This window comes from Anoplopoma fimbria, chromosome 6 (genome assembly GCF_027596085.1).
Source record: "Anoplopoma fimbria isolate UVic2021 breed Golden Eagle Sablefish chromosome 6, Afim_UVic_2022, whole genome shotgun sequence".
Lineage (NCBI taxonomy): Eukaryota > Metazoa > Chordata > Actinopteri > Perciformes > Anoplopomatidae > Anoplopoma > Anoplopoma fimbria.
In genome coordinates, this window is record NC_072454.1 from 15,188,374 (window position 1) to 15,212,285 (window position 23,912).

A 23,912-nucleotide genomic window follows, 5' to 3' on the forward strand; every position below is an offset into this window, starting at 1 on the left:
ACTGTAGTTTTCAAGTAGCTAGTCCTGGTTTTAAATCTTTATCTGAAATATTGATTTCTAATAAGTATAGTGGAATAGATATTACAGTAATTTCCTCTGAAATGTAAAAGTTTTTTCCTCACTTGTATAAGTGTTATGAATATGTACTGTGCTCGTAGCTTCAGGCTCAATTGCAGGAAAAAAAAACGTGATAATAGTTTTCCAAAGTTTCAAATTGATTGCATAGATCATCTGAATGCGTAAAACAGAGGATTTAGATATTCTAGAAGAAGCCAATGTAGTTTTGAGTCATTTACATTCTGTTAAGTAGCTGTTATCTAAATCAAGCTCGTCCTGGTTTTAAATCTTTATCTGAAATATTGATTTATAATAAGTATAGTGGAATAGATATTACAGTAAAAGTTTTTTCCTCACTTGTATAAGTGTTATGAATATGCACTGTGAAAACCGTGATAATAGTTTTCCAAAGTCTCCATTAACCTTTATAATTGATTGCATAGATCATCTGGATAAACACAGACATGGTGCTAAACATTGCACTTCATTACAGTTATATTGTAGTCTAGAGAAAAACTAATCTGTCCATGCATGTGTTCTGGGTGCGTTTGTTATGGTGTTCAAATGCCCCCGAAAAGTTCCTGTTGCACCCCAGGTCGACGGAGAAAAAAAGAGTCATAAAAATAACGCAATATAATAAACCAATAGCAACATTCGGCTACACGACTGGTTGATGATTACCAGACAACATTGTGAAGTTTTGTCTTCTAATAGAAATCACCATTGCCGGGGCGAAGGGACGGCTCTGGCGGAACGACTAAACGAGCGCTCCCACAGGACGACGGCGCTTCACTTCCTGACTTGTCTGATGTCGTCATCGTTTACCCGCGTCAGTCGAACAGCCCGCTGTGTTTGGCGGGATTGGGTCGAGAAGAAGCAACCCCATCGATTATCCGGTAATAAGGACAATAAATAATGGAAAGGTTGTTCCGATACGTGTCGTATGTCGTGTGATACGTTGCTGAGGTTGTTTTAGAAGTTGTCCTCAACCCTTTTCCCGAGGTAGTTTGTAAAAACGTGACTATTCTATGTTTGAGGTCTCTGTTGTTGACTGTTAGCTGTTAGCTTAGCGCGAAGGATGCAGCCAGATACAGGCTGGATGCTCGAGCTAAACGCTCTCTGTTACAGGCTAAGTGCAGTCTCGCAACTATTATATAGCTGTTTTAGGGGAAATTGATTCCTCTTATATTATCAGGAGTGCTGGACCCATTTCAATAGGGTAAATAGCGAGCAGGTGTCAATGCAGTTGGCAAGTGATGCAACAGTGAGCCCAACAGGAAGAGATAAGATAAGAAAGGATTATCTTATCTTATCTCTTCCTGTTGGGCTCACTGTTGCATCACTTGCCAGATGTTGTGTGGTGTATGGAAGCAGCTTCAGACACATTGTGTGTGGTGCCACTTCTGCACTGTTAGTATCAGAGGTTAGGGACTCATTGAACGATTCTGTTTTTGTAAACAGGGTCCTTTTGATTTGTCAGACCAAATAGGGTCAATGGATTGCCAATCGTTGACAGGGGTACCTTTTATGTATCAAGTCTCCAATATATCATTTTCATTTATTCTTCTCCCTATTTTCAACAGCTGCAACCACAGACGTCACTTCATAAACCGATACACCAGCACCCAGGTGAAGACATGATGGCTGAAACCTGTCAAAAACAGAAATAAATCACAAGTTGCACCACTTATTTCATGCTCATGACCTTTTATCGAAGCTCACACTGGCCTGTTCTGTGTGTGCGTTCTCTAAAAATTGTAGTTACAGCAAACATGCCAGCTTGCTGACTACTAGTGGAAAACTGTATTCTATTTAAAACATTCTTGTTTTCTCTTACCATCAGGAACCATGCAGTTTCCTAGCAGAAGAAGGAAGTTCATCACCGACTCTCAGGCGGAGCTCTATGGACAACCTCTGCAGTTCTACGGGGACCCTCCTCTGGAAAACGTCTCTCTCAGTGAATTTGAATCATTTGCCGTGGATCGACTGAAATGTAAGACCTGCGTCTCATACTCGTTAAACTATATTTTGAGCTATGACATTTTCTGTAAGCGGTGTTTTCTCTGCTTTTGTGAAATGTGTTTCTAAAAAAGGCCTGATATTGACAATGTCTTCTTTTAATGCCACCGCAGTGTTGAAGACCGTTGAGAATTTGGGCGTGAGCTACGTGAAGCTGTCAGATCCGTATTCAAATAAACTGAATTCTGAGTTGAAAGCCCTGAACTTTGTTCTCAGACCAGACAAAGTGAGTATGTTTAGCATTACACACATCAGAGTTTTACGACTTACCACTGCTACATTTACTATCTGTCATGAGCCTTAAAGCTTTATCACAAAGGGATTTCTTCACGACAGTAAAGTCTTTACTTTCACAGTAAGCATGCAGGCAGGGCTCAAATTGGCATCAGCCAAATGCTGCTAAAAAGCACAAGTGTCTGGTAAATTTGCTTCACTCACCAGCCAAAAAACAATGGCAGTCTATTGAGTGGCTACCATAATTGTACATGCACTTACCATTTGGACAAAAAAAAGTTACTTTTGAACCCTGCATGCAGGATTGGCAACATCTCATCATGTATCACTCTGAAATGATCCATCATATAGTGTATGTAGGCAGTTAGTGCTGCACACTGTACTCATTGTGTTTGTGGTTGCGATCAGATGCCAGTTTATTGGGTACACTAAGCCAAAAGCAATGCAGACTAATACAACTGTTCTGTACTGTTAGACAGGCATGTATTTCCATTATTTTGACCATCTTGTTTAGGCTAATTAACAGAAACTCCTGTCAGTAAAACACAATAGAGTTCAACAGCACTACAAACTGCGGCCTCCAAAATGACCATACAGTTGAATAGCTTATGGCTTGGATTGATTCTGTAGTACAGCTGCAGAACAAGGTCAAATGGACTTGTTAGCATTTTGTAAACAAATTATTTCATAATCGTGAAGTTTAAGAAAAAAATCTTTCATTTTGTGTTTTAGCTCACAACTAGAATCATACCAAACAAGACAAAAGTTATGAATAAGTAGTTAAGTGGATAATGAAAACCACCATATCATTTAAATTACTGTACCTGCTTTAACCCATTAAGGATGACAGAAAACCTCAGAGCGGACCAAGTGAATATGAGAAACGAAGAAAGGATCATATCTCCCACTTTATTCTCAGACTTGCCTACTGCCAAACGTAAGTTTCTCTAGAATGTTTGTTGTCAAATAAAATGTGATTTAAAAAAAGTAATGCAACTGACTATATGTTTATTTCCAATCGAATTGTAAAGGGAGGATCTGAGACGGTGGTTTATACAACAGGAAGTTGATCTTTTTCGCTGCCGCTTCAATAGCATGTCTGCAAGCCAAAAGCTTGAATTTCTTCACAGAAATAATCTAAAATATGACACTGTAAGTATGTCTGTTTATATATTTTGAAAGCCTATTTGCTTATTGGATGTACTTAAACTCTAAAGGTTCATTCTTGCTTAAAAACTACAATATTACTGTCCCCTCTGTTGCTTTTATTGATTTACATCTGTCCACATCTGTGAATGTAAGGGCTTGTTGACTGATCTGAACAGCACTATCTGAAAGCGTTTGTAAAATATGTATTTCTATACAAACCTTCAAAAAATAAACAAAACTAACTAAGAAAAGGGAAAGTAACATTTGTGTTCAATTGTATTTTCACTAGATGGGGCTGTTTGATCGCTTTAACAAGACACATGAATCTTAAGGGTTTCCTTGAATGGTGATTTCAAAGTTTAAATATTGAAAGAGTTTTTTTGTGCTCTATAGATTTGTGGCATTTTTTTAAAATTTGTGAACAGATGAGATTTCAGAAGTGATAAATGTACATAAATGCTATTTCTTAACAGTCAGTGTAATCCTAATCAAATGTGAATAATAAGTGTGTTTGGTTTCTATTTTACTTTTAAGTGAGTCTTTAGACCCACTTAAGGAAAGCACTGAGGGGGGTTCTCTAAAATAGAGATGAACATTTAAAGGTGAAATAAAATAAAAACCTCATTTATAATCCATCAACATATTAAGTGTCAAGCAAGGAGGAAGAAGTCACGTATATCTGATAAATGATGTTTTGTTTCCATGAGCCTCAGCCTTCACTGTATTCACACTGGCACAGTGATGCTTGTGCAGCTCTTCACTGAAATTCATCATTTTCATCAATAACTTTTCAGATTGGTCCCGGGGAGAAGATCACTCTGCAGGATAAACTTGTCAGCTCCAGTTACGCCGTCAGTGGGGTCACTGTGGAGAATCAGGACTTCTACAAAGTGAGTTACTCATCTCTCTCTCAAACAAAACAACTAAGAATGTTGATCGCTCATGCCCTGACAAAACACATTTTTATATACAATATTATTTAACAATTTATATTCCTTTAGTTCTCGCATGGTGTATACAGAACAAAGCCATCTAGACATAGTTCTTTGAAGTAAATGGTTTGTATTTCAATTGGCAGAACTTTAATAAATTACATTTTTAACATTAATATCTTAAGAGACTTGCAGAAAATGTCATTGTGTAAAAAGAAAAATCACCCTTCCAACTTTAATTATATTCAAAGAGTTTCCTTAATTTACTATGAAAAGCTCCAGTGTTTCACACATGAATCCATTGCTAGGCTACTTTTTATGTAATTTGATTTGGGTTGTTAATGCTCAGTGTGACAAAGTTATTCTTTACAGTTGCTTTTCATGTTAAAGGGGCCTTCCAACAGTTTTACACTTGAAGACAACGTCATCTTTATGAGGGGTTCTGTGTAAACCTTGAATGAAGCACTCAAAATATTGAAAAAATAACCCTGATGTTATCAGACTTGAGACTTTATATTTTTAACAGAAAGACTGCGTTCTAAACAGAAGTTGTTTAGTTTTAAAGTTGTGGTGTTTACTGAGTTTTGAGTTGCATTTTAAAATGCTAAATCTATGGAGTTGTCCTTTTTAAGGCAAATTCAAACCAATGTATAACAAACTAAATGATAACTTGGGTCTATTTATTTAGGGTCCCATTCAGAGATGTCTTGAAGGTATCAACTGTCACTACATGTAACATCTCAGATCACACACAGTTCTCTCACAGTCTTCTACAATGTGACTTGGTGTCAGATACGATGGGTAGAATTTACAGCAACACTTTAATCCTTCTGGCAAGAAATGAAGTGTTGTAACTCCACAGATGTGGATTGTAGTGACTTCCACATAGTGAAAACACTGATTTAGCAACTTAGTTGTTTTATCTTTCTTCAGCACTTGTACCTCTGAGGCCAATATTTTGTCAAATGCAGGCAGAACATCTTATCTTATTATATAAAATAAATGGGCAAATATTGATCCATGAGGCAGTTTAAATCAACTTAGTAGAGAATCATGTTCTCCCAGATGTAGAATTTACATTCTGCTTCAGAGTATCTTGCCTTCACTTCTAAAGAAATATTTGGACATACTGTTGTTGAGTCACTGAATGTTTATGAAGAAATTTCTTAAGTCAGTAAAAATGGACAGCCTGTCTTAAATCATTGGCTGAGATCACCTTTTATATCATTTTACAGTTAAATGGATTAAGTCTACAGCTGTCTATTCACAAAATAAAATAGGAGACGTGAAAATATGATAGCCTGCTACTTGACTTCGAATTTACATTTTAGACTTTTTGCTGACATTCTTATTTGTTGAAGAGCATGTAAATCATCACACTCCCTTTATTGAAGACCACGATAATAAGTGTAAATCCTCCTATTGCAGCCAAATAACTAAGAGCAAAGTGCTGGCCTCAGCATCCGGACTTTCACCATGCATTCAAACTAAATATTGACATGTACATCTTTTGAATGAAAGAATTATTCAAAATGTTCTTTTGTTTTTATTTTAAAGGTCCCCTTTCAAGATGCCCTGGATCTAGTGCGAACAAGGAAAGTGTACCTGGCAGGGGGCTACGTGTACATCCCTCACCAGGACATTGTCACCATTGTACTCAACGATTTCCGCACAAGGCTATCTAAAGCTCTTGCAGTAAGTGTTTAAAGCTCTTCACTGTTTGGGAAAGAATTAATTATGATATTACAGAATGTTATATTTCACCACTCTATTAGAAAATGAGATGATGGGTACACTGGTCATTAAGGGATGGACATGGTCAGCAACAATACTCAGGTATGCTGTGGCGTTTAATTGAGCCTCAATTGGTACTGGAAAAAGTGTGCCAAGAAAATTGTTTCTATCTATCTATCTATCTATCTATCTATCTATCTATCTATCTATCAGCTGCAGAACAAGGTCAAATGGACTTGTTATCATTTTGTAAACAAATTATTTCATAATCGTGAAGTTTAAGAAAAAAATCTTTCATTTTGTATTTTAGCTCACAATAGAATCATACCAAACAAGACAAAAGTTATGAATAAGTATTAAGTGGATAATGAAAACCACCATATCATTTAAATTACTGTACCTGCTTTAACCCATTAAGGATGACAGAAAACCTCAGAGCGGACCAAGTATATCGAAGAAAGGATCGATCGATCTATCTATCGATCTATCGATCTCTCTATATCTATCTCGATCTCTCTCTCTCTCTCTCTCGAACCGTGGTTGTTGCCTTCAGCGCCTTGAGGGGAAACTGGAGAGATGCAGGGTTCAAATGGGGGGAATAAGTTTGCACCCGTGTGACATGGGGACAGCTGGTATGAAAGTGCTCATTATCCCTGCGGGCATGATGCTTTTTTTGAAAGGCTTTGGAAGGGGGTCTGTGAAGGCACAGTAGCAGCATGTTAGTGCATTGCATTGAATGCCCTGAGGGACAATGCACAGGGTGTTTGGAGGTCCAGAGGCATTTTTTATGATCCATGTGAGGAGACAACCAAGACTCAGCTACATCGTGGCCAGGCAACCATAAGCAGTGACACTAAATGGTTTATGAATAGACTAGAAATCTACAATATAGGCAACTCACAGCCACAGAAGAAATGATAAAACATGGCAATATAAAGTCTTGTAAAACATTAATGTTCTCATTCGAATCTCAACCTTTCTAATTTACATACATTATGTAGATTGAATGTGTTATCAGCCAGCATTACCTTTGAATGCTGTGCCTTAAGTAATCATGTAAGCATTCCGATTGTTATTGTGAAACATAGTAGGTATAATAGTGGCAAAGGGAGGATCAGGTTTTTACTCAATCTGATCTGTGTTGTCTTCACCATCAAGATTAGAGATATGAAGCATACATGGGTCTCTGAAGAGAACCGCATTCATGAAACTACTTATTTATGATTAAATACTATAATTATATAGTGGGAAAAATATCGAATCAACATAAGGGATCAGTGTTTGCACAATGGCGTCCACCTTATGCTGAAAATGGACTCAGAGTTTTTGGTTGTTACACAACCGTATTTATTAGACCTGATCCCCCCCCCACTGCAAATCTTTAGTCGAGTTTGTCTAAAGTAGACCTATTTTTTATATTTCAAACTAATATGTATCAGATGCTATTACTTCTGCACCGGTCATGTATGTGTCACAGAATAGATCATTCCATCCTTTTTTCCCAACATAAACAAATAACACAAACATACAAACGGACTTGACCCAGAAACCATAGATTAGTTTTTTTATTCTGACTTGTACGTGCTCTCAAGTGGACAAACTATGTGATGGTGACAATGTTTCTAATGTATGTAATGCATCCCCTTGTCAAAATAAAGAGACACTAGTCCCAGTGCCTTTCCAAAGCAGCGGTTTGAGTCTACCTTAGAACTGGCAGTTCATTGCTTTGTTCTCAGAAAATGATTTGGCAGTTTGAACAAAGGAGCATTTTTGTTCGGCGGTTTTGTTTTGTTGTTGTTTGACCCTTTGTATTTAACGGTGTAGTCAATTTCAATCAGTGTGTTGCCTTTGTTCGTGACAAAGAGTGCGCTCTGTTTAGCCAGTGATCTGAAATGCCTATTGGCAAATTGGAGCACTTTTCTAAAACACACTACTGGCAAACTTGATTAATAGAATTACATAATAGTGATTTCTGAGAGTAGTTTTTATGAAGCTTACCAATCTCAAAATGAATACAGAGTAACTTTGGCACCGAACCTTGACCTGCTGCTCTGATTATGTGCTTTTAACTTCACACAAACCGTAAACAGTTGATTGTGTGCAAGTTAGTTGAAGGATCCCCAAAGGACTCTACTCTGAAAACTACATTGGCTGTAGAATCCAGTCTAGTGTCCAAATCAAGATTGGATACTTGATTGTGTGTTGTCCTCGGTGTAGTATAGAAAGTCATTGCCTCTGTGCTAATGTTGGCATAGTGGGCAACATGCACTTGATTTGCTTTAACACATGTCCTCCATCACGGGACAGACAGCGGGACCATCTTCTCCAAATTACAAAAAGGAAAAACAAATGAAAAGATCAACTTCGTCCAGTTCTGCCATTCTCCCATTTCCTGGTAATTATCCGGACCACTAACTGTTGGAATGGAATAATGCTCCAAAACAATTTTGCTTGTAACTGTGCCATCGTGACCGTTTGTGTGTTACTATAATGGCTATTTACCACCACTGGGGACGACGAGGGGACAGCGCAGGAAATGTCATTAAAAAGGCATGAAATTGAAAGCTGCTTCTCCATATCACTCCAGTTATCGGTTGGCTGTTCATTTTAGCAGAGAACAACAGAAATATAGTGGATGTGAAGCCGTTTTTTTGGGGTAATTGAGTCCTTGAAATGGTTTGGACTGTGGACTTGTGCTTGTTTGCTGATTGGAGTCGTGTTCATAAAGCAATTAAACAAAGTAAAGCATATATTCGTTTGGGAGGGATGTACATACAGCCAGACTCTCAGCTGAAAAGTTCACATAGGACTGAACTTCACTGTGTTCAGACTGAGACAGAGAAAACCAAACATCAGGAGCAGGAGGGTGTATGCTATGTTTAAGGATGGAAAATGGTAGCCTTTTTTTAAAGCTAAGGGAATTTTAACATTATTCCTTTAAAAGGCCCTCACCCACCAAGCTGGTACCACTGTTAAACATTCAGTAACATGAAATACATAAGGTTTAGGTACTAATTCTTCAAATTAACTTTGACAAATTAGTAAATGAAGTTACTAAGCTGTGGTCTTGTGTTTTAATCACAATTTGTTCTGTTAAGTAATTAATCTTTGCACTTACCCTGCAATGTGGGACAGTTCTAGTCCTTTGACGAGCACTATTTACCATTACTCATGTGATGACGTCCTTCTCCTCTGCAGTTGACAGCCCGCTCGCTACCAGCAGTGCATTCTGATGAACGGCTACAACCGCTACTTAACCACCTCAGGTAAGCTGCAGCAGGATTAATAACTTTGTTGCCACTTTGCCAGGACTCCGTTTAAAAAAAAAAAAAAAAAAAAAAGAGAGAGAGATTTAACATGCTTGATCTTTGGCACGAAAGAACGGCAGCTTGTGTCTGGTCTGAGTAAACCCAATCTGTCCTTGTAGTAAAGCACAGATGTTGTGGGCATTTGTGTTGCCTGGCTACGTGTGCAGCATCATCTGTTCATGTTGATACAGTTACTCTGATTTGAAATAATAAGACTTTGCAACATGTACATTGTTTTTCCTACAACTTCTCCTGCACTATACTGAATCTCTGTATTGGCTGTTTAGTGTTGGGGCCATGCTTTCCCCCAGTAGGGGGAGATTTTTGAGATAGATTACTTAATTCATTTTATAATAGTCTTATGCAAAGTAGCGTTTTCATGGTAAATAATTGATTTTAAATAGAGCTCAGTATACACCCCCGCGTAAGCCACATTCAATAGTATTTGGATACCTACTTAAAGTCGTACTGTGATCAAATGGGATCAGAACATGTCAAGTGGACATTTGTTTTCCTAAGACAGGAATGGTGTGATGGAGGGTTAGGATTCAGCCAAAATGCAATATAAGCCTCAGAAGCTTGTTGCATCATTTAAGTACTTCACTAAGACGGCACCTTCTTTCATCAGTCCTCAATTGCAATATTTTAAATTGAACCAATCAAACTTACTAACTACTGAATTAAAAGGTCCGTAGTTATGAAGTTTGATCAAACGATAGAACTGCCACTCACTGTCTGCAGCGTCCTCGCTCAATACTGGAATGATTTAAGAGGTATAGTCCCCACTAGACACAAAAACATGGATATATAGGGTCCAGGCTAAAAGATGCCAGAGTTTCTGTTTAGCAAAAACACTCAAGTTTGCATTAAATAGTGACTTACTGGCAACAGTGTTAAGTCCAGATTCAAAGGCAAAGGAGAGCAGCTCAGAACACAATGAGAGTGTTTATCATACTGTAGATAAAAGTAAGAATATGAATATAAGGCCGAAAGAAGTCATGTTGCCTGATTGTTGATCCGGATTAGGTGGCGGGTTTTTGAGATTAGTGGGCAGGCCGCTGATCTCTTTGTTGGGGGGAGCACAATGTGACGTAAAGCACCGCCATGCAGGACTCAATGGGCTGCCAAAGTCATCCATTTGAAAAAATCTATTGATGGAAGCGAAGCAGTTAAACATTTATTTGAAGAGGTTACAGGGGATGTTTTCTATTTACTTTTGAATAAATGATTGTGTCCACTCTACAGTGTCAGGTGTTATTTTCCAACAAAAGACTTGATTACGTTGAGTAAACAAATATATAATCAGATTTCATGGCAGCCCTGATAGCTTCCAAAATGATGTTATTTGTCAATAGTCCTGATATTTTTTAAATATGTGTTCTTGTTTTAGTCATGCCTATGTGGGACAGGATTACAGCATCCAGAAGAATGTTGGGAAAATCTCCTTGGAACAAATTGATTCAGTAAGTTTCATTGACCATCTACTCCTGAAATGTCAAGTCGGATTTGCCATTTTTGCCTGGGGAGTGGGTGGTGTAAAAGTGTATAATAAGGTTTGTATAGTTATTCTGCTGGCCAATGAACATTAAGTATATTTAGTGCCACTTTAGTGTCAACCAATCAGCTCACAGTATGTCACATGTTCCCCATAGAAAAAGAAGATATGAAATAAAGTATAAGAATAGATATTCACATGTACAGATGGATTACAGTAGTCCATATCTGCATGTAATTCATGAATCGTTGTCTGCCTCCAGCTTTCAGGAAAGTCCTTCCCGCTCTGTATGAGGCAGCTCCACCAGACCCTCAGAGAGAACCACCACCTTCGCCACGGTGGTCGCATGCAGTACGGCCTCTTCCTCAAAGGTATCGGCCTCTCCCTGGAGCAAGCACTGCAGTTCTGGAGGTCAGAGTTCACAAGAGGCAAAGTGGATGCGGACAAGGTAATGCTGACGACATGAATGCTCTAATATGTTTTAAGTTATTACTTTTGACCGCTGAACTTGCTGTTAAATTTAAGGGCTTCCCTGTTCACCCAAATGCCACTGAAACTTTGAATCAACAGCTAGCAAGGGCAGCGTTTCCCATTTATTGCAGAGACTGTGGTGGCCCGTTAAAGTATATTTTACCGCGCCGTAGTTTCATAATAAACTGAAAATATTTTTATGCTTCTCAATGGGCTGGCTGGCTATCCATCTATCCATCTATTCATCTATTCATCTAGCTCCGGGCGTATTTCCAGTAGAGTGGTGCACAGCCAGCAGCTTTAGTTCGACTTGGAGAGTAGAAGTAAAAGTGGCTTGGGGCCCCGGCCGTGTCAGCTTCACAGCATCCCTCCTCCGGACTGTGCAGCTTCCCGGGGCCGTGACCTTGGTGCTCGCTGTGACCTTGCTCATGGCAGGATATGTACTTATTTAAAAAGTTCCAAATGTTCTTCTGCGGGAATATTTTTGCAATAACCTACATGTTATTGTGACTGTTTTTAGATAGGTATTTTAGATTATACGCATGACTTTATACAACATTATTTTCAAAATAACATTAAATAATTACCAAATATTTTTGTTTTAAAGGCTATTTTGTTTTTGAAAGCTTTTTTTAAATTTTATACAACCTGATAAAATTGAGTTTTTTTGTTTTTAAAAGCTTTTTTAAAATGTATCCTTGAACACCAGATGAGTGGAATGTAGGACACCCTTTCTTCTCCAGATTCAACACTTAAATGGGTGGTGCTGTTTCATTCGTGATGAAGTGAACCAATCAAAGCTGCTTTTAAAAAATAAATTTCCCTTCTAGCAATATTGACATGCACTCAGTACTTCGTTGAGGATAATGAAGACTTAAGTGCTTGTGGTTTCAGATATCGTGTCTCTCAATAGAAGAGGAAGGAACAGTAAAGACATTACATTTTGTTTTGCATGAAGAGAATCACTTTTCTTTAAGTGAAGGAGACAAAAGTGACAGGAAACTCCACCTGATGGAACATATAGAATTTCATCCTGTGTATTGTTGTAATCCTTTAAATAGTTTTTTTATATATATATTTATTATTTGTATTTTAAACGAGCCTTGACTGCACCATTTATTTAACAGTTGTGAACCATGTACTCAAGAAAAGAACTGCCTGTTCCATAGATAATTGCTCGGGTTGTATCAATTTGCTTTCACAGATATGGCTTTACAGTATACTCTATAGACTGTAAGGACCCTGAATGCCTTGGCTGGCCTTATCTAAGTGAGATATGGAAGATTCAAATTTCACTGTGGTTTTTGAGTATTTGTGCTCCATCCTCTGTGCAGCCAATTCCTTGTTGAGATATTATGTCTCTTAGGAGATGCGCTCTGAAATTCCTGAAACAACAAAATTAACTTTCAATTCAAGTGAGTGAATTCCATTCTGCGCCGGGGTTTATAGTTTACAGAAGTAAAAACAGTATTTAAAAAAGAAAATCATCTTAAAGTTACAATTTATTTATTTTGACTAGCAACTGTGTAACAGTTTTTTTTACACATTTTTGGGACCAATCTGCTAATTTAAAAAAGAATTGGTAGATCAATCAATAATGAAAATAATCATTAGTTTCAGCCCTAATCAGTCAAACCATTCAGGATCTTAATTTGCTAACATACACATAAGTCTAAGCTATCAAGATGGAGAGGCTGTAAAATGTCATCAACACTGCAGCTCCGTCTGTTTCTTTTACACCTTCACCAGGATCGCTTTATATCCAAATAAATGTCGGACGTTTTAACAGCGATATGACTGGCTAACGTAAACCAAACAAAGTCTAAATGCTGACTTGGTTCATTGACGAACAGAGTAACAACTGCCGGTATAAAAGTCTAGATTTATGGAGGCATAACTTTATCAAATTTGGCAAATTAGCGCCAACTCCTGACAATAAACGAGAAAGCTTTCTATTGTTAGCCCTCCTGAATATTATTAAATATCAATAACGGTTTGCTGGTTGGTTAGTTATTAATAACAAAGATGCTCTATTACAATCAAATGATGTGGAATACCGCCGGCTTGGCTTCAATGTGAGTTCAGTGACGTAGGAACCTTTCCTTCTTTTATTTATTTCTTGCACTGCAAGAGGAAATAAACTGTGACACATTTGGACTGTTTACGTTTTAAAATTGGGAAATGATCTATATGTGTTACAAAATTTTGAGTATCTAAGTATTATATGTCCACCCCGTTAGACTTTTCCTGCCAAGCCCCAGCTAGGATCACTTGACATGTAGATATCAAACCAGCTCAGTCTTGTCTAATGACCTGAGCTGTTTTTATAATAATTTACATTTTTTAAACTTACATTTGAAAATAATCTATAAATATTGTCAATCTGACTTTCCATCTGACCTGCACTGATAAACAAGGCTTAATCTCACACACACAGTGTGTTGCTTTTTTGGGTGCTCATCAAAAGATGCAGTATTAACAGGGTGCAAGGTGAGTGCCAAGAAACCATTTAATTGTGAGTTAAATAGACACCCAGTGCAGTAATCTGGCACAGTGTTTCGTGTGGTGGGCCTTGATCCCCGAGCCATGTTGTCTTTTAGATAATAATTTGTAGTAGTAGTAGATCACATGGCTGCCATTTCACTCCGGGCGGTCTGCACTCTTTCCAGTCCGGCGACATGTGTTGCATCAGCCAGACAAAGTGTCCTGGCATATTGGTGGGAGAGCTTCAGCCTCTGTTTCCTGCTGGTGCCACAGTTTCAGATGTAATAAGTAGACACATGAAAGAATTCTGACCAGACTCTGATGCACAAAGATACAGAGAGTTCTTCATGTATTTAGCTGTTCGGAAATCAGATATGTTGTCACTTGTAAGGCTTTTCAGATCTCTTAGCCCTTCTCTCTACAATTTTGTAGAGAGAAGGGGGGAAATATGCAAATTTGTATGCAAAAAAAAGGCAGAGTTTGCTATACAGAAATGTATCATAACTAATGTGAGTGACAAAGAGGTTAAGCATTCCCAAAATCCTCAGTGAACCTGGTTCGAATAGAAACAAATTTCAAAAATGTATTTGAACTGGAAAAAAACATTTTATATGATCGCAAAAAAAGCAAAGTCAAGGAGTAAACAAGTGAACTGTATGAACTATATTTAACCTCAATGTCTTCTGTCCAGGTTGTTCCAACACCCAAAAACCTTCATACTTTTAGATGGGGGTTGTTCTACCCAATCTTCACAGTGAACGGAGCTCATGTGCAAGCATTCAAACAGACAGGGGCCCTGCCTCTAAAAATACTGTTTCATTGTAAAAATGAGTGTCCTGCTGATTTACCTATTCATTGCAATGACCACTTGTATTTAAGACTGGGGGAAACTATCCTGAGAACTAACAAGGTTGCATTATGAATCCGAGATGAAAAGTAAACAAAAATATCACCAGTCATTTTGTGGAGCTCTTTGAAATGGTTTTTGCACTGCAGCAGAATATGTTTGACACCAGGGCAGTTCTTTTTGAGTTGTTTACTCTCTAAAGATTTAACTCCAAAAGAGAATTTTTGTGTGCAGACATTTAGTTGAGCCATCTAAAGATTTCCCGTCACCCTTTTGTGCAGTTTTGTTGCTGACACCGGGTTAAATTACATTTCTAGACGAATAAAGCAGAGTCCATCTGTCCTGCCTTCATTCTCTCCAGTCCTAGAATCTGCTGTTGCCCCCCCAGTAAGTAGCCTCATGGCAACTGCAGTACATTGAATTCATGTTCTTTGGTGCCCCATTTCTGAGGTGGCTTGGTTCCCATGTACAAGCTCCCTGAGAAAGCGTGATGGGCTGTGCACAAAACCCAAGCTCTTGTTCCACAGCAGAATGGTGCTGACAGGTCGCAGCTCTCACAGTGATGCATGTGTTAAGGCGGGGACTGCACTTTGTGGCATGCTGCACAAAGCCTGCTCATTAGTATGTGACAGGCACAGGGGGAAAAAGATGGGAGGCAGCGATGCCGAGAGAGAGGCCTGGAGGAAGAGGCGATGTAATATTAGACTAGGGGGGAAATTGATGAAATGGACTTGATCCATCCATTTGTTTTGCGACAGAAGTTAGCCCATTCATTTAGAGGAGTGTCTATTTGAACCACATTTCCATGTGTTGTATTGCCCTCGGGGTGGGACTGCTTTGGAACTGCGTGTTTTACAGATGTTAACTTCAGGTTAATTAATTTCCATTAACTGACACCATTTTTCATGTTATAGCTTTGCTTTGCTCTGGGGTCTTTTCTAACAATGGAAGATTTTTATTAGATGACACTTTATATTAACTGCTCTAAAGTTTGGTTACTTATATACACACACCATGTTTTTTAATTTTTTATTACTGGTACTTTCAGTGCATTATGAAAGTAGCCCCTAGCTCCCTCTGACCATTTATAAAAAATATATCCCAATTATTGACTTCAGAGGCAACTCTGTGTTTCAAGGAGTTAATTGTTCTTTTGTCCTTTTTTAGAAAGTCAATAAAGTACAAGACAACACTGTTAACAAGATAATGCCATCATTCCTTCATTAAGATTTAGACTCATTGGGACTCCTACTTCGGCTTTAATATTTCAGCAACTTGACATCTGATCTGCCAATACCTTCTCTAGTATAAATGGTTGAAAATAAAAAGTCTTGAGAATTGCACTTAGTTTAACTGCTCACGCTGAAATTTGAGGTCAGATCCGGACTGATCCGTATTGCTGTATTTGACACTAGAGAGTACTATCATGTTTCTTTTTAAACTGTACAAAATACGAATCCCTACATTCCTACACATTAGTCTTGGTCATAATTACTTTAACAGCAGACATGTTGACATGTCGTGGCACAGGTGTAAGTGATTACATTACCAATGGCTCTGCTCTATTAAAGCGTCTCAGTAAAGTTCACATTACACGTCCTTTGAAGCTGTCAGATGGTACTTTTGACACTACACAACTTTCTGGTCAAACCCATTTTAGGTTTTGAGGGGAAATTCAGGTCTAAAGTCATGTGGTGTGAACTATCCCTAAACCAGAACAGTGTTCCAGTGAGCCAGCGTGCACAATACCACCTCTGGCTGAGATACACAGTGCAACTCTTGGGGTTTGCAGCAGGTTCACAGTTTTTTACGGACTGTGCAGTTCTAATTTAACTCCATTGTCTTTTAACTTAAAAAATGTACCTGTGCGTTTTGTGTAAATGACCTTTTTATAAAGCCGTCCTCGTCAACTTTTTGCAACATCAACCTTCTTAGCTTGAGCACACTTGCAGTATTTTATAGTCCCTCACCTTTTTTTTTGTTTTTTGGGTTCTGAAAAAGCCTGTAGTGCAGATTAAAATGTGACTTATTTCAACGGTACTACATATAAGAGGAATTGGAGCTGCAGGCACATCAGTCACTATGGACCGACTGAGCCTAAGAAGCCATGCCAAGTTTACACACATGCACACACACACACACACACACACACACACTCACGTACGTAATCCCTTTGATTGTGTCCTATTTCTCTGTCTCCATCGCCTCAGGTTTTTGTGAATGTGTCCTCGAGTGTGGGGGGATGTTACAGTGATGAAGCCTCATGAGCCAACATGTGCACCAGAAGAGCGGTGGCTCTGCTCCTTTAATGCAGCTTTGTGCTTGTGTTCAGACTCTCTCTACTGTGATTTTCTGAGTTTGGAGGTCAGCTGTGTTAGAGTATATCCAGGATTATCTGAAGTGTGGGCTGAAGTGTAGGAACACGGGGAAAATATATTTAGAGGGGCTGCATTCAATGTGAGTAAAAATAGGACAAGTTGGGAAGAAACTGTAAGCTGCATTGTATCTGAATACCGATTTTAAGAACAAATCAAATGTCGTAAGAAAATGGCAAATACCGCAAATATATGTCGTCTATTTCTGGTTAATCTCAGGATTTAAGAAAGAGTTTGTCAATAATCTGTTCTTGTGAAGTTATGTCTTTAATCTCCATTTTTAGCATAAAAGAAAAAAGTCAGGCCACCTCTGCGTCCCATGGAGGAAGTGCGAGTTTAGTTTATAATTTCTTAGTCTCACTTTTAAGACCACACAGGATCTTTTTATGTCCCAATTATTTCCCATAATACATATTAAACACACTTTACTGCCAGTGGAATTCCAGGATCATTTTAATAGAGTAGGGGGGGGCCTTAAATCAGGAAACAGCCTCTAGAATCCTCCGACGCTTCACATAATTAATATTTGATTTATTGTACTTCAAGATGACTTTATAGATCTGTGAATTGCCGCTGCAGCTTGTCACATTAGCAAGTTCAAGGGTTTTATTGCAACATTTACGTGTTATGATGGGAGCAGTCATGGTGATGGTGTTCTGCTACTGTCGGAGCACACTGTTTGTATTTTACGGTTTGATTTTTAGAGGCAGGGTCCCTGTAAATCAACACGAGCTCTGTACATATAAACGAATTACACTGTGAAGATTCTGTAGTATGACCCCCATCAAAAAGTATGAAGGTATTTTTGTTCTGGAACAACCTGGACAGAAGATGGCGGTTTGAAGATGTTTAGCACTCTTTTTTTTTTTTTTTTTTTTTTTCCAGCTATAAGATCTTGTTAGTTGGTTCTCTTTTTCTTTCTTGAGACATATTGGATAATGTTCTCTTTGGGCCTCGGACAGTTAATTAAATGAAATCACCAGAGAAATTTAAATGGAAAATATCTTTGGTGAATCTCTCGTAGGCGGCTTAAATGTGGCAGGCGGCCTTAGCTTTACATTACTTTATTGTAACTAGTAACTATAGCTGTCAAATAAATTTAGGGAGTAAATTGTTCAACCCTTTCCTCTGAAATGTTGAGTAGTTGTATTAGGTTGTTTTAAAATGTAGATACTCTGATAAAATACCTCAAACGTTGAGTCCGTGAACAATAAATATTGACGTGCTACACAGTGAGGTAGGAGTAGTGGGCGCATCGCTGCAAATTTCCCCGCTGCGGGACTAATAAAGGATTATCTTATCTTATCGCAGTTAATACTACTACATTGTATTTGGAGGTCCTAGGTATTTATTTTAATTTAAAACATACTCTTCATATTTTATCAAAGTACTCTACAGGACAAGGGGTAAAAGCAATTAAGGGGCAAAGAATATCCATAATTCAGCTATCTCGAGTGTGACGACACCTCTACAGCAGGTTCCCTCTAATAGCTCTATATTTCATTGAGGAAAACACCCTGTCAGATCTGACATGATGTATGACGATGTCTCTTTTCACCCCAACCTTGTCCCTCTTACACTCTCATCCTCACTAATGCCTTTGCCTCCTCTCCCCTTCCGTCTCTCCCTTCCTCTCTGCAGTTTGACAAAGCATATGCCTACAGCGTCCGCCACATGTTTGGCAAAGAAGGCAAGCGAACAGACTACACCCCCTACAGTTGCATGAAGGTGATTTTATCAAACCCACCCAGCCAAGGCGACCATCATGGTGAGTTGATGGCTGTTGGAAGAAGCCATTACCCATGTGATGAGCCACTCAACTGCCATTATCAGGCTTTTTAGTTAAAGTACTTTGCTTGGAAACTCTAAATGCAGAGATTTTTAATGGCCGAGTATTTCCGTTCCCAAATCATCAGTGAAACAAGTAATGTGCCATGTTAACTGTTAATCGATACATTCATTTATTTTATTACATTTTCCTTTCATGTTTGTAGGTTGTCCTTTCCGTCACAGTGACCCAGAACTGCTGAAGCAGAAGCTTCAGTTCTACAAAGTGTCTCCCAGTGGGATCACTCAGGTGGGTGTCGTCCTGTCTAGGGTGGGCCTCTCAAATGGTCAAAGAGCCCTCTAGCCACCACTATCTGCTTCTAACTGGGGACATATATATGCATATAACTTGTTGTTTACATGTATGTTTATAAGAAAGTTATATAATAAGGCATTTCCAAGTTTCTGACCCTTGGGAAGTGGGGAAACGGTAAAAAAAAAATCAGAGGATAAGTGGAACTTTGGGCTAGATGAAAAATCAGGATCAACACAGCGATTAGGATTTATCCATGAATGTCTGTAGAAAATGTCATGGCAACTCACAGAAATGCATGTAGGAAAATTATTACAATCCTGTTTTTCACAGGATATCTTTCCACAGTAGTGGCTCATTTCTGAAATAGCTGGAACGTGAACATAGTCAAGACTATTATAGTATGATCAAGTGTCTTGTGAATGTACGGCATGCTGTTTCTCTAATCCCCTAAAAACCTTCCAGTCCAGAATAAAGCTCACTAATTGGAGGGAAAGTACTTAGTGAAGTGAAGTATCACACCAGTGTGATATTTTTCTCCTTTTGCATTGGAGAGAAAATAATTCAAGTCACAACTCAGCTAGTGTTTGCCCTTTTTATGAGTTGTGTGTGCATTTTCGCAAATGTTCCTGGTTTTCTATTAAACAAAAATAATAAAACTGCAACGTTTGGCATAATTCAAGAACTGCTCATCACTGATCTAAAACCAGCCACGGTGTTGAGCATGCTTGTAGCAGTATCACGCTGCAGGCAGCCTTCAGGAATATAGGTTATAAAAACAGGCAGATTCCACAGATGAGTGTCTCTTAGTGAGTGTGAAGACCTTTGGATTGATATTTTAGCAGGTGAGTTACCCTGAATATGCCGTCGCTAACACTACGGCGCTATTAGTACAAGATTGTGAGAGGTCTTATGAGAACCAGCCAAAGCCCGGGCTTCAAAATATCTGCTAACATCCTCGCTTTTCAGCTTTGCAGAGATTAAGAAAACCAGAAAGGAAAAAATAGGAAATCCCCAAAAATTGAGATGTACGATAAGGAGCCATCGTTGCCAACGGTGATTCTACCGAAGAGTTGATTCAGGGCATGAATATTTAAAAGTAGCCTAAATAAGCCTGTGATCTGTTTTCATTGCATTTGCAAAGATCTCTTGAAGAATGTATTCACTGCTGTCATTATGATTCATGAGGGATGTTAGTAGGTATGTAGTTGACCAAAAGCCAGGTAAAACAATTTGAATACAGGGCTGCAACAACACAAAATGTTGACGGTATCGTCTGTAAATGTTCTGTGTCAGTATCTAAGATTTAACAGTTTGTGGAATAAAAATAGTCCCCTGTAAGCCAGCTTCTTCAATTTTTCCACCCTCTACCTTTTTTGTTGCAGATCCTGGAGCTGGTTAAGGGGATGCACTTTCAGCTGGCGTGCCAGAAATACTTTGAGCTGACACACAATGTAAGTGCAGATTTAATTTGAAGCGGGGTGTAACTGGGTAACACAGCTACCTGTGTCAGAGGCGGGGGGGTTTGGTCCTCACATCCCCTGCAGAAAGTCTGAAAAGAGACCCAGAACTGTCATCACCTCCATCATCAGCTGGCTGTCATAGCCACTTCATTTGTTAAAGGTTTATTATAGCATTTAGATCTATTTAGTCCCCTGTGGACACTAATTTATTTTAATCTGTTTTAGTTTGGATGCTTGAGTCATCCTCCCTTTCAGTCACACTCAAGGTCCTCGTTTTAGAGAAGCAGGAATTGAAAAATGGAACCATGGTCTTAAACTAAAAGCATATTTGCTTGTGACTTTAAATGCATGACATTCAGCTGAGTTTGGCAGACAGTTTTCAAATGTTGGATTGTTTAATTTAAATTCGCACCCAAACACACCCAGTCATTTGGAACACCATGGCGTAGAATATTATTTTCATCACTCTAGTGGTTCAACAGGTAGAAACAGCAAAGTGAAATGTCTTTCTTACCGAACTTAATTTGGCAAATGGAGGATACTGATTACGTTTTGTACAAATCCATCATAGTCATTTAAAACATTTACTCACATTTAATGGGTTTGAAAACATCAATCACAATCAATCTCAAATATGGTGGCAAATGTCACAGGAAGAGTGTTTGAAAGAGATTGAACTTGTTAATTGATTCATAGGTTTTTTTCACTCCTCACTACATTTTTTTTTTTTTTCCTGAAAGGGCATTTAATCCTTTCACTGAATTAGAAAGCTAATTCTGCCCATGAAAGCCTGCTGTCCTCATCATTGTTAATACATTAGTAAAGTGTTAATAAATTAGCAAACCATTCCACATCGTCCCTGATGAAGCAGATCTTACATGACCATCTCATAGAAGATGACATAACATTGAATCAATCAATATGCTGCCAACCTGATTCTTCTGTAAAAACTAACACTGTTATTCTTATTTTCTCTTGTCTTTCCTCTCCTGTGTTTTATTTATTCCATTAAGCTGGTTGAGGACGCCAATTTCTCGCTCAATCACCCCAACCAGTACTTTATAGAGAGTCAGAAAGTTTTGGGAGGAGGAAGCAAGGACATAAAGCGAGAGATGGACACTACACATAAGTCGCAGGAAAATTCGGCCAACAGAGGATCCAGTGCAACTCGAGAGGCAGCAGCAAACGCCCCCGAGGGTTTGGCTGAGATGACGGAGGAACTCGACTCCTTCTTTCAAGATGCCTGATTTCTTTCTTTTTTTCTGGTTTTTTTTTTCTATGAGGACTGGAGGTTAGGGATGGTACATAATCTAACTTTAGCTGAATCAGTAGAAGCCGCTGTACATGACATGTAAAGAATTAAAGTTTCATATCACTCATTGTCATTTCTCCATAATTTGTCTTTTCTCAACATAGAAGACTTTGAGTTTACTTTGACTGGACTTAATGGGAGTTTTCTCCGTTAAAATTATTGGTTACGTCGGTGACAGAGCGTCATTCATTTTTCTAATTAAGAAGAATGTTAAAAGTTGTCCCTGTTTTATCTTCTTTCTTTTCCCTCACATGGCTTGTATCCAGTCTCAGTGCACAGTGTTTTTGGCAGGGATGTGGTTGTTGGTGGGTTGTGATGACTAGATCATTACCCAGCTGTCTCAGAGACAATGTCATTGTGTTTGCTGGCAGGAGTATGGATGAAAATAAACTATTTCCACAGTTGTATTATGCTGCCTTGGAATATTGCCTCATAGTGCGCAATGCCATTTATTCAAAGCATACATGGTCAGGAGGTATTTCCTCCTTCTCTCAAACTTCTGTCTGCAATCATTTCTGAAAAATGTTGGCTGTCACAGGCTGCTCCTCTAATCTTTGCTCTTGAGGAGGTACAGTTGTGCACTCTTATCTCCACTTTCTATATGTATTTTTAACTGATCCAATTAAAGGCACTGAACAGGCAGCCCTGAATTAGATGAATACTAATGTGTTTTCCAGTCGACCAAGGGAAATATTGAAAGTATGAATGAAAACCTCTTTCTGTAATATAATGATGGTGAATTTTAAATCAAATTTTATCTCCATGAGGTTGCTGAATGTAAAAAAAAAAAAAGAAATCCCAACTGCACATTTGTTCTGCAGGCTATCCTGTTTGAAGACTTTGTGACACTCGCACCATGGTTCATCACTGTCTCACGCTTGTAACGTCAGAGCACAAACACACGGCCAGCACCGGAGCTGCACATAGCTGGAATTAAATTAGGTCTTAAAATCCAGGCATGGTGCTTGACATGGAGGATTTATCCAGTATAATAAGGCAACTGGATAACAGTGTGCAGCCAGGCTGCTGTCAGCAAGACACCCTTGATGTTTAATATTTGGTTGTGCATGACTACGTTTGACAAAGCTGGCGCTTTCTTAGACTGTGGGCAGGCAGTTGACTAGGATGGTGTTTATCTCCTCTGAATGGATTTACATCATTAGTCATCAACTTGCTTACTTTTCGTAGAGCGATTTGTTTTCTTCCAGGGCTCATTACATGGGTGAGGGGTGTTCTTGGGTAGGTGCATTATCCAAAGAGCAAGACATTTAATCCAAGGCCCAACTACGACATGTTCCATGAGCCTCGTGTGGGAGCTGACGTACAGGGAGCATCTGTATGGAGAGATGTGCCTTGTAGCTGGAGTGAAGCTTCGTGAATGTGTTGCAATCAGAAGCTGGTAACCTCTGCAAACATACCCTCCTAAGGTGTATTTGCATTACATCCATGGATGTTTGATATCAATTCAAATATAAAACAAAGAAAGCAAAATTTCATATATAATAGGGGAAAGTTACAGAACGAAGTGTGAATTTGTGATAGCTGCATCCATGCGTGTATTTAAACACACACAATCTTGCAAACGTTTGATCACCTTGGTAAAATGAAAAATCAGGCCAGTGCCTTTAAGATGAGTGCAGTACGATTCATCCTCAAGATGGAGACATGGACTGTCTTCAACCGGAAGGTTGAGGTTAGGCTGTTGGATGCTGGAGGAAGGCAGACTGCAAACACACATCCATGCAAATGGAACAGACAGCTGCAATCAACTCAGAAACGATCCAGACACTGGAGTAGTTTATAGAAACGTCGATATTCCCCTGAAAGAAGAACAGCATTGTTAAGACATTATTTATGGTTATGGCTGTATACAATGCTGCTAGACCACTGAGTGTGTTTTAGAGACTTTGTTGCACGCTCATTTAGCTTGTTGCATGGTGCTGGAGTTGTTT

The 23,912-nt window shown here is 38.7% G+C and overlaps 1 protein-coding gene across 2 annotated transcripts; it reads left to right on the top strand.

Annotated features, from left to right (window-relative positions):
* Positions 1 to 794: 794 nt before the first annotated feature.
* On the top strand, positions 795 to 22,551 carry prim2 (DNA primase subunit 2). Of its 2 annotated transcripts, none has more exons than XM_054600315.1 (15): positions 795 to 953; positions 1,641 to 1,686; positions 1,901 to 2,050; positions 2,190 to 2,302; positions 3,153 to 3,247; positions 3,342 to 3,462; positions 4,254 to 4,349; positions 5,949 to 6,086; positions 9,324 to 9,391; positions 10,824 to 10,896; positions 11,191 to 11,376; positions 18,747 to 18,873; positions 19,100 to 19,182; positions 20,571 to 20,639; positions 21,662 to 22,551. In XM_054600315.1, the coding sequence occupies exons 3-15, from the start codon at positions 1,906 to 1,908 to the stop codon at positions 21,893 to 21,895; spliced, it is 1,548 nt and encodes a 515-aa protein (XP_054456290.1). In that variant the 5' UTR covers positions 795 to 953; positions 1,641 to 1,686; positions 1,901 to 1,905; the 3' UTR covers positions 21,896 to 22,551. The 2 variants fall into 2 exon arrangements, with proteins under 2 accessions (XP_054456290.1, XP_054456292.1); XM_054600317.1 differs by lacking the exon at positions 795 to 953 and adding an exon at positions 973 to 1,059.
* Positions 22,552 to 23,912: the final 1,361 nt, after the last annotated feature.